An 11884-nucleotide genomic window follows, 5' to 3' on the forward strand; every position below is an offset into this window, starting at 1 on the left:
AGACTCCGGTCGTCCAAAAAAACGTTTTTAGCCAGAAAACTCCATTTTGGCCGGAAAACTCAACCTTTTCGTCTCAAACCTCTTTGTAACCTTATTACAGACCTTTAGAAACCTTTTTCTAGTAAAAGTCCCAACTATTGTGGTCGCTGGAAAATTCCTTTCTCATCGGAAAACTTCTGTTTTGCCGGAAAACTCAACATTTTCGTCTCAAACCTCTTTAGTAACATTTTTCTGGCGACCAGAGACTAACAGCGTTAGGGTTCTGTAAGTCATGGTCCATTGGAGGCTAATATGCTAATAGTTGAGATTGCTGATGGTTATTTTTGAAGTTCGGACTGTTGGCGGCCAATGGTGAACAGTTGGGCTTATTAAACTCCAATATTCCTATTTATTATCCATACTACGTTTAAAGAATTTGAAGCACAAAATTATGACTTTATAAAACTAGGAATTGTACATGGTTGTTGCACCCAAATCTGTGGCCCAAGCCCAAGTATTTTGAGGCTTTAGCTTTGGGCCTCCAAATAAACAGGGCCTCCAGCTTTAAAAAAATTAGTAATAATTATATATGATATTTGGGTTGGGTTGCGATGGATAGTATTGATGTATAGCAGATTAGATTTGTAGGGGCGTTGCATATGGAATATTGTATTTGGACCACAATTGCAATTTACTCAATTTTTTTTGGGAAAAAGCCTCTAGTTTTTATTTCGCTTTAGGCCACCAAAATGGTTCAGCCGGCCCTGAAATCTATTTAGAGAAGCGCCTAGAAGAATCAAACATTTGATCGAGGACAATGACGAGGACCATAGCAATGGCAGGATCGATAGATGGTTGTACCACCAAAGCAAAAACATCTCCCCCAAGTGCCACCCCTCCTTTGGCTTCTTTCTTCTTAATTTCAGCAACACACCGGTGCTTGTCATCATACACCATGCAGGACTTTTGAGCATATGATCCTTGGATCTCATAGATCACATTTCTTTTGTTTCTGTTCTTTGATGATCCTACTGTGCTCACATATGCTAGTGACTTGGTGTTTAAGACATTCACATGTTTGGTCACTGAAAATCGGGGATTTACACTTTCACCATCATAGACAAGAAAATTGTCTGCTAGGCTTAACATCTGGGAATAATAAATCATGTCACTAATCAGTTTGTGTACAGCTTTAAGATGACATTTTTATGAAAGTTATTACAGGTGTAGAAATAAATATACCTTGCGCCTAACGGTGTGGAGACCGCAGCCTAACGCATCCATGAGAACAATCTCCCGGTTTCCTTTCACGAAATAGTTGTCTACTCGAAATGCAAGATTTCCATTGGAGTTGTACACTGTAAACCCGTCACAACTGAAGATCAAAGACTTCTTCCACACCGTCAAGACGATAGGATTCTTAGTGTTTACAACTGGAATTATGGTCTCACTCTCAGGATAAACCTTTGCCATGAAGAAGCACTGATTAGAAAGAGAAGGGGAAGACACTTGAGAATGCCTTTGAAATTTTGGATGATGGAAGTTTAGGGTGGGACTCTACATTTTTTATAGTAACTATACTACAAGGTATATATCCCATTCAATGAACACTTTTGTAATAAGGGGATGCTTAAAGCACGTGATGCGGCATAGTTATAGCATAGGTTTTATTTATTTATGTTTTTCTTCATGCAAGTAAATAAAGAATCTTGGTACCATGAACTACATAATAAATTGAAACTATTTAACATATTGTTATTGTTTTAATCACTAGCCAAGCTCTCTTTCTTATTATGTTATTTTCTTCTTGACTATGAGATTGAGTTTGCACTATTGAATATTTCGTAAATAGTTCAAAATTTTCATATAATCATGTTTATTAAATTTCCTAGTTTATATAATATAGCAAAATAATAAAAATGAGTACGGACCAAAATGTTTTGGGCTTACAGTCTAAGAAAAAAAGCATATATCCAAACCCCATATACTACTGGTATATTTTGAGGATCATGAATACTAGAGGGTTTATAGTTCACTCAAAATCAAACAGATTTATTAGCCCGTATATTAATTGGTGGCATGTCATATGAACGTCGATTTTACTTAGGACCAAGAGGTCTAGTTTGGCTTTCTAAATACAGCCAGCTATGATCACGTACATGATTTTCTATACTATATAAATTTAAAAAAAATCTTTATTATATGGCATAAATTTTGGTTATTTACGAGCTTTCTCTTTCACTATCATATGACTTGGCTTTAACTAGAATACAAATGGAGTTAGTATGATGGAGAGAAATTGCAATAAAATGAAAACATTGGTATTAGATTACAAAACATTTCTGATAATAGCAATGGCCTATAAACCACAAGGACCAAAACCGCCATTTACTCAAGTATTTTGTAGGTCCCTTTTCGCGGAGGATTACGAACCTAAACCTTGTTATACAAACCTACTAGCGAGTGCGGAATCCAAGCTAGCAAGCAAACCGAGTTAGTAGCAAGTAGAGAAACAAACACACAAGTTCACCGATTAACACAACTTGTATTAATGCAATGAGGGTTCGGTTACAAGCTCAATGTTTACAGAAGTGTTCTATAAACTCTCTAAGATGTGTGTGTGAGTTTGGACAGAATGCTCTCAAAGAATACTCTCTCTTTCTGTCTGTGTGTCTGTCTACCGAAACTCAACACATGCATGGGTATATATACCCAGCTCAGCAGGTCTGGTCGAAGGATTCGAAAGATGGGCCGAAGGATCATCTTTCGGATACAATGCTTTCGAAGGATAAGCAGGGACCTCGAAGGATAGTCTTTCGAGGTCTATCGTTCGAAGCATATCTTTAGATGAGATCGAAGGATCCAAATTATCCTTCGATCTCTACATCATCCTTCGATCAGAACATCTCTCAACATACAATCTGTTGTCCAAGTCAAACCGGAGGATGGTTGACTTGGTCAACTTACAACACAAATCAGGACATCGTTACATAAGACCGAATACAGACAAAGTACAGACACAAGTGCACCAACAAACTCCCCCTTGGCTGTAGCTTTGTCTTTGATCTCTAAGCTTTGTCTTGTTCTTCTAAAAGTGTAGACTCGTCTTGAACTTCGACGGTCTTTGGTCTTCAGGTTTTCAAAACTCTGATGTCCTATCATGTCTTCAATGTCGGAGGATCTTCAAAGTCTTCACGTCTTGAAAGTAGAAAGTGTATCAACAAACTACCCGTATCATGTAGGAAGTGTGTTGACAAACTCCCCCTTAACATAAGCTCCCCCTTGAGTTATGCTCGTGAAAAGACTTTATCTTTATGAAGTGAGATCCTTGTGGTGATGATGATGGCCAGCGGCGACTCGATCACCTTCATTCATTGAGTGCCTTCGTGTCTTCATTCCAAAGCTCGTCATCGACCATGTTCTCCTAGCCTTTAGAATCTGCACATGCAAGAAATCTAAACGCGTAATGAGAACAACTGCTTGGAATATAGTTAGCATAAACAAAAGACACACGTATGACCATGTCACAATCAAACACCGTCCGACAGTTTGAAAGTTTAATAAATTTGCCAATTTTAGCCTTTTAACTTTCAAACATGCAAATTTCGACCGTTTATGAAGATTTAGTCAGTTCGGTTTTCAGTCAGGTTTCAGGTAGCGAAGACTTGAGCTCCAACATCGTACGATCGAAAATAAAGCAGAAATAAAATCTTTTTGGCTTTTATAAAGTTTATATTAAAACAAGGATTTTAGGCGTGTTTTTGAAATTAAAAGATAACAATTTAAAATCCTTTGAGTGTTATCAAACGACATCACCGCTAATGTCGTGCTGATATGCACCAAACGACGAAACTGTTTAAAAGAAAAACAATAAAAGTTAAGCAGTAAATAAATAAATATATACAAACATTCTTTTTGCGAGTTTCGAGGGTAAGAGAATCATATCAGTGTACGGTCATGCCAAAACACTCTTGTTGTTCAGTTAGTTAATATTAAGATAAGCATCCTATAACAATTATCGGTATTGTTTTCCACTTAAGCTCAACTTATCAGATGTAATCATGGCGAGGGGATACGTTAAGGTATGATTTATACTTACCGACCGGTGTTCATCCACATCACGACACATTCCCGTATCAAGGTATGCACGAGGGTTCATCTTACCGGTGAGTATACCGATTATCATCTGTTTGACCGTATAAATTGTGAGATACTCACTTATTTTGATTTGAAAACAAGTCCTATGTGATATAATCACTTATTGATGAGGAACTTGATTTTCGTATGCATGAGGGCACAGGTGCAAGTCCGTGAACAGGTCAGTACTTCCGTACAGCAGAGAGACGAACTTGACACCCGGAAAAATGTGATATTTTATCACTTATTTGATTTGGACATGTGATTGTTTATCACTTATTGAGGTCGAATGCAGTATGCAATATGTACACGTATGTATAGTATCATGGAAGATCTAGACTTGCGTCCCCGTTATTTTTCGGTAAAAGATACAACCATGATACCCAGATGATAAGCAGCATAAAGACCGAATATCTCAGAACCTCGGCAATCTATCAAACGAAATTTCGGTACTAAGACCATATGCCAATGAATGGTTCCCACCTGATCTTCAGTCGATTTAAGATTTATATCACCCTGCACACTTTAAAATGATTGTGAGCCTACCGATACATCTTATATAGAGCTGCTTATCGTTTTGCATTTAAGGTTTAGAGAGGTTTGGATAGACCACTGATGTACTATCATTTTCTCTTTTGCTCGCCAGGAAACTCATTTTTGTTTTTCTATTGTTTTTGTGTTTTTGAAATTTTTCGATGTTTTTGTATTTTCCGATTTTTGGATTTACTCCCCCTAAAATCAATAAACTAAGATAAATTTAAAAACACAAGGATATTTTCAACAATGATTTTCCGATGTTGGTTTACTTTTGTGCTTGACCTTAATGCCGTTTACCAAAATTAAGTTTTATCCGAAAAGATTTAACAAATTTTGAAAAATGAGTTGGCATGTCGGTAAGCGGTGCGGACCTTGACAACATTGATGAGTTTCATATTGAAACAATCACGTGTGAGGTGATATCCGAGATCAACGTGTCAGGTCAAAGAGTGCTGTACGAGATAATAACAGTTCACAAAGCAGCTAAAATATCGACAAGTATAGGAGAGATTAAGAATTTAAAGGCGTATCCTGCAACTGTTCCGTGCATTGCAAGGAATCTAAGCACTCTCCCAACTGGATATCCACCCGGTGTGGACTTCAAGATCGAATTTGCAACTGCTGAGAAGTCTCTTGACAGCAATAAGCTCATAAACCTCCGGGTCCGGCTGGTCTTCCACATTTCACCAGCGAAGGTCTTTGACTTTCTCTTTCAGAAATGGTGTGCGGATGTTCAATCCACGCCAAGGCATCGGCACACATTTCACTTCATTCGTTCCTGAGGACCCGATCAAAACCAGAATGACCAAATTTTCGGCACGTTCTTCATTTGGTCGACTTTGCATCTTCATTCAGCCACATTTTCTTTTTCTTTTCTCTCTCACCATCAAAGGCAACAATTTCTTCTGTCGCCTATCTTGTGCAAGGACATTCCACTATCAACAATCCTAAGACTATCAATAGTTCCTCCTGGAACTTCCTGCACACTCACTCAGAGATTAGTTGGAGAGAGGGACCCAAGCCATTGTGGTCTTGGGTCTTCCATTTTCATCAATGACAATAACTTCTTGTCTTTGATGGTTTGTAAATTGTGATGGTCCCCCTGATTCAGTAACCGATTTAGGTTTCCATGTCTGTTTTGTTTTATCAGTGTCATTCTTTAACATTTTAACTTCATTACAGTTTGAAGTTTTTGAATGTGTTGATTTTACAGAAACAGATTGTTTTTGAACCACATCGGTTTTAATTGCTTTTTCAATCCTTTTGACCTGTTGGCGTTTCTGCTTCTTCTCCCTTTCTTTTACAAGTCGGGGATCTTGTTTTGTGGAAGTAGATGGCTTACGGTCAGTCTTGTCACGGGGATCATCAACCTTCCCTTTTTGCTTATGAAGGTAAGGGCAATTTCGAATTATATGCCCAATGGTTCCACACTCAAAACATGATCTTCGTTCAACATACCTCGAAGAATCATGTGTTCTCTTAGCCGATGATGTTGAACCTTGTGAACTCGAGGTACTAGGCTTTGAGCTGTTTTGTTCATTCCTTTTCAAAACAGTAGCTTTCTTGACAAAATCTAAGTTAGATTTATTTTCAAACGTTTCAATTTTGTCCGTTCCCGTCGATTTCACAAAGTTAACATTTTTCTTCTTCTTTTGATTCGGCTTCTTCTGGACTTGAGCCGGTGCCTTTCCTTTGGGCTTGGTGTGATTTTGCTGTTTTGGCATTGCTGGTAATTTCTTGTTGCCAAATTGTTTTCGAACTTCAGCCTTTGGGATTGGAGGACACTGTGTAACTGTAACATGTGGTCCTTTCTTCCCCAAAAACTTACTTGTCGAATTTTCAAAGACTTTATCGATTAAGGATTGATTAACGTTCTTAATAGGAAAATCTTTGTCTGAGTAAATTTTATCATCACCAACCAAAGTGTACAGCAAGGTCACACTCTCCGACTCCTTCTCAGACGAGGACTCAGTTGCAACAGTCTTAGCGGGTGTGGCAGGGGGATCACATAGAATGTGATTCTCAAGAGGTATGTCCTCATTTTTGACTACCGCATCAGACTTTGCTGGAGCAGCATCATCAGATTCATCATCTGAAGAATCAGCATCCTCAACCTCAACTGGAGGATCCTGTTTCTGTTCAGCAGTTACAGATGTATCTGCTGACACATCCGAATCTGAGGATACTTCTTTCTGGTATCCGAGTCCTGCTGCAAACTCCTTCACATCAAGAGGAACAGATGGTTCGAAGAACACTCTATCCTCCTCATCAGGCATGGCATCATAATTGTGTCTGACTGGTGGTGGACATTTTTTGTATCCTATGCATGTGACATCCCGTTTTTCTTTCTGAACGTCAATGATGTGATCTAACACATAGCTAGAACTCAAATAACTGTCTAGCTTGAGTTGGATCGCATCACTTTCGGTTTTCACACAAGCCATCTCTTTTTGCATACTCTCAAGGCGAGATATATACAAATTAATATCAGTTTGTTTTCTTGAAACCATTTTAGTCAGTTCAGTTTTATCCTTCTTTAATGTTTCAATTACTGACTTAAATTCTTTTTCATGGTTTTCATAAAACATGTTGGCTTCTGTGCATTTAGAGAGATCCACAGTCAACTTCTGATTGTGGAGAAAGGTCACATCATATTTTTCTTGCAAAGCGTCATGCTTACTTTGCAAGTCACTCAAATTCTCATTCACAGTAGTATGTTTGTCTTGCAAGTCAAACAAACTAGCTTGTAAAGCATCATGTTTGCCTTGCAACTCAGACATACTTTTCTCAAGATCAGCACATCTAGCATGCAACCTAGCACATTCATCACAATTAACAGCAGTGGGTTCATCGACACATACCTGACTTGATGAACCGTCGACATTAGCCATAAAGGCTGAATGAAGAGAAGACGAAGAGTAAGCAGCTTGATCCACCAGAATAGATCTTCTTTGAGTTTCTGCTACAGCTTCCCCCAAGAGTTCATCAATGTCAATATCATCTGAAACATTAGATGTCTCACCCACATGATCATCACCAGAGTTGGATGATTCTTCATCAACACTCCTGCTGTATCCAGAGGAGTCTTCATCTTCAGACGATTCATCACCACTGGCAGAAGATTCTCCACCATTGGTGTGAACCAGCTCCTTCACAATCTGAGCAAAACATGCTGTTCCATCAGGAGCATCACCACCCAACTGGATTGACCAGTCACAACCTTCATCCACCTGAACTGCAAGTGCTCGGTTGGTTTGGTTGTTGACAGGCACCAATGTACGATCATTGTTTCTGTTCTGCTGGTTGCCTTGGTTCCTGAAGGGGTTTTGATTCCCGTGCTGGGCTGGCTTTGTACATTCCCGTTTAAAGTGGCCCCGTTCACCACAGTTGAAGCATTTAACGGCCTGCTTATCGAACCCATACTTGGTATCTCGCTTACTTTCCAAGCTGGTTCTTCCAGTACTCTCCATCCAATCCTTTGCTCTTCTCACAGCACTCGCAAAGGCCCACTTGATGTCCATCAAGTCCATCTCCTCTTTATCAATCTGCCTGTAATCTTCTTGTGTCAGATTAATGTTGCCAATCTGACCTTCTATCAACCCACAGTACGCGCTCACTACAGTGTTAAGCAGCTCCATGTGTTCCTTAGCCACTTCTACACTGATTTTAGAGAAACTTGACGTGTCGAGCTGTACTGTACTTGACTTTGATTGTTGACCAGCAGATGATGTTCCTCCATAACATGCACGTTGTTGTTGTTGAGCAGGAGGAGGTGGAGGTGGTTGGATTGGATTTCCATACATGTCTGTGGTGGGAGGTGGCTTAACAGGAACTTGTATTGGATTGCCAAAACAATCTGTGCTTGTGACAAACGCTGTTTGAAGTGGAGCATGTGAACCGGTTCTTGCAGACGAAGAATTGGAAGTTCCACAGTACATTTCTGGATTCTGTGGCAATGGAACTCTCTTCGCCTTCAATGTTTCCTCCTGATCCTTGTTTTCCAACAGTTGAACGAATTCGTTGATATTAGTGGTCCTCAACACCCCGTTGTACTTCAGGATTTCCAAGAAACTACTCCATTGAGGAGGCAAAGCATCAGCAAACTTCTTCACAACTTCAGCTTGAGTTGTCACTACACTGTAATTATCCAATTCCGTAAGCAGATGATAAAATCGGCTTGTCATATCTCCCAAGGACTCCTTATCCATACAAGTGAAGCCTTCGAATTCTTTCTTGAGAAGATCATGACGCATTTGACGTGTTGCTGCATTTCCCACTCCTCTGTTTTTCAATCCATCCCATAACTTCTTTGTTGTCTTGAAGCTGACAAACTGATGGTAGATATCCTTGCTCAACGCCTGAGTGAGAATGGCGTATGCCTTCTTTTCCAGATCATAGGTTTTCTTTTTATCTTCTGGAAGATCAGCAAACGTAGTAGAATCTGAAGCAGCAACCTCTATGGCTTGATCGAAATCTGTGGTGAAACGTATCCACAGTTCCGTATTTTGACCAAGAACATATGTTTTAAATCTCTCAACCCATCCTGGATATTCATTCAAATGCATCAACTTTGGAGGTCGATTCAAACTTCCTGATTCACTTTCGCTTAGTAGAATACTTTGAATGCTCGGAGTTTGATTCGATACCAAAGCCCATTGATTTCCCTGAGAAGATGTCGATACCGGCGACTCGGCCCATAAAGGAGATGACCTGGTATTCGTGTATTTTCCATCGTCTGGAGCCGATGTACCCCACCATGAAGGAGTGACATTTGATCTTGTATATTCACCATTGTCTGGAGCCGGAGTTCCCCACCAACTCGGATTCATGATAGATAAGCAAAATAAATGCTAAGTAAGAAAGATCCGAAAGATACACAACCGAAAGATCCTGGTCGAAAGATCTGAAATCACAGAAAATTGTTAACAATAAACAGATCACAATCGAAAGATATAATCTTGTTCGAAGGATCAACAGTACTCGAAAGATTACTGTTGAGTCTTGAACAATAATATCGAAAGATTCAAGAACTCGAAGGATTCCCTTTTGAAAGATCCTTATCTTTCGAGTCAAATCCCTATCTTTCGGACACTTATCTTTCGAATAGCTAACTTCCGAAGGATCACACTTGTTCGAATGATCAACAGTGTTCGAAGGATCACTGTTGACTTTCGAGCACTGGCTTCGAAAGACTCAAAATCTCGAAAGATTCACACTTGAAAGATCCTTATCTTCCGAGATAAAACAACTATCTTTCGAAAAGATTCCCTGATCGAAAGATATGTTTCGAACTTCGAAGGACTACTCGAAAGATGTTTATCTATCGAGCTGTCACTGATCGAAGGATGGTCTTTCGATGTCGAAGGATATCTTTCGAAGTCGAAGGATATCTTTCGAATGGGCACTGACACACTGACACAGATGTGACGGGTTGGTGAAAAGGTGATGGGTAGGTAAGTCAACTTTCGGCAGAAAGGATGTGCAGGCTGTCCTTTCACCACCAACTTTGAAAGTTTGCCAAAAATGACAACAACACCAGTCACCGGAATTTTGAACCGGAATATAGCCGGAAAATTCAAAATCACTTAAAACAATTTTTCAAGTTACCCAACCCCACTTTAAACACTCCCGGTTAGTTTAGACACGTTTTTACTCAAAGAAAATGCAAGAAACCAAGTAAAAACAGGTGCAAAACCAAGTGTTTCAACACACCAAAACTTGTAAAAACCCGGTTTTAAACAAGGTAAAGAGCCAAGCTCTGATACCACTTGTAGGTCCCTTTTCGCGGAGGATTACGAACCTAAACCTTGTTATACAAACCTACTAGCGAGTGCGGAATCCAAGCTAGCAAGCAAACCGAGTTAGTAGCAAGTAGAGAAACAAACACACAAGTTCACCGATTAACACAACTTGTATTAATGCAATGAGGGTTCGGTTACAAGCTCAATGTTTACAGAAGTGTTCTATAAACTCTCTAAGATGTGTGTGTGAGTTTGGACAGAATGCTCTCAAAGAATACTCTCTCTTTCTGTCTGTGTGTCTGTCTACCGAAACTCAACACATGCATGGGTATATATACCCAGCTCAGCAGGTCTGGTCGAAGGATTCGAAAGATGGGCCGAAGGATCATCTTTCGGATACAATGCTTTCGAAGGATAAGCAGGGACCTCGAAGGATAGTCTTTCGAGGTCTATCGTTCGAAGCATATCTTTAGATGAGATCGAAGGATCCAAATTATCCTTCGATCTCTACATCATCCTTCGATCAGAACATCTCTCAACATACAATCTGTTGTCCAAGTCAAACCGGAGGATGGTTGACTTGGTCAACTTACAACACAAATCAGGACATCGTTACATAAGACCGAATACAGACAAAGTACAGACACAAGTGCACCAACATATTTTTATTGATGAAATGGCTGAGTCTTCCAAATACACGAAGTATCCTAGGATTAGATTATTTGTCCCATAAATATTATGATTATTATATTAATATTGAGAAGACAATTGATTCCGCGATTAATGGTACAAAGCACGGCTTTTTTAATCTAACTAAAACTAAAAGTCAACGAAAAATTCTGGTTGACCAATTACGTAAAAACAAAACATGTAATACATAATACTTCATGTGGAAAACCTAATATTTCAGATATAATCATGTATTAAGGATAAATAATATACAAAACATTAGCCAAATCAACATATAATACCCACATAATGTCGTATACTAAAGATTTAATCGCATAACAAAGCATAAACAATCAGGTTTTTATTATTACATATGTAATCACGTAAGAAGCATAATTGTAATAACATTAGTTATAACAAATCATATTAAATTTGTAATCATATAATGGATTTATAATAAAATCAAGTGGAAGAATTTGACACTCTTTTGTTTTCTTTGATAAGAGTTAAAGAATCGCAAAAGAGATTTGACGCACATATATATACATAGGTTGATTAGCGTAACAATACAATAAACTAATATCTTAAAAGCACTTCAAATACCCAATTTGTAGGACTCGTTGACCGTTCAAAAAAAGTACTTCAAAAAAATGATGTCGAGAAAGTCAAATTCAGCAAACCGGCCCAAATTCCTTTTGGGCGCAGCTTGTTGCTCGCTTACCTGCGATATTGATGTAACTCGGCCAGTATTTTATATATAAATAAAACGATTTGTTTTAAAAAATTCCTTTTATCGCAACCCAGTTAAAATTCGGTGCATG

General features: G+C 38.9%; 1 protein-coding gene across 1 annotated transcript; it reads right to left on the minus strand.

Moving 5' to 3' along the window:
- Positions 1 to 426: 426 nt before the first annotated feature.
- Positions 427 to 1504, minus strand: LOC110887395 (protein LURP-one-related 8). The gene is made up of 2 exons (XM_022135058.2): positions 1222 to 1504; positions 427 to 1128 (listed from the first exon to the last, which is right to left on the minus strand). The coding sequence occupies exons 1-2, from the start codon at positions 1450 to 1452 to the stop codon at positions 751 to 753; spliced, it is 609 nt and encodes a 202-aa protein (XP_021990750.1). The 5' UTR covers positions 1453 to 1504; the 3' UTR covers positions 427 to 750.
- Between the last annotated feature and the right edge of the window lie 10380 nt (positions 1505 to 11884).

This window comes from Helianthus annuus, chromosome 11 (assembly GCF_002127325.2).
Source record: "Helianthus annuus cultivar XRQ/B chromosome 11, HanXRQr2.0-SUNRISE, whole genome shotgun sequence".
Taxonomy (NCBI): Eukaryota; Viridiplantae; Streptophyta; class Magnoliopsida; order Asterales; family Asteraceae; genus Helianthus; species Helianthus annuus.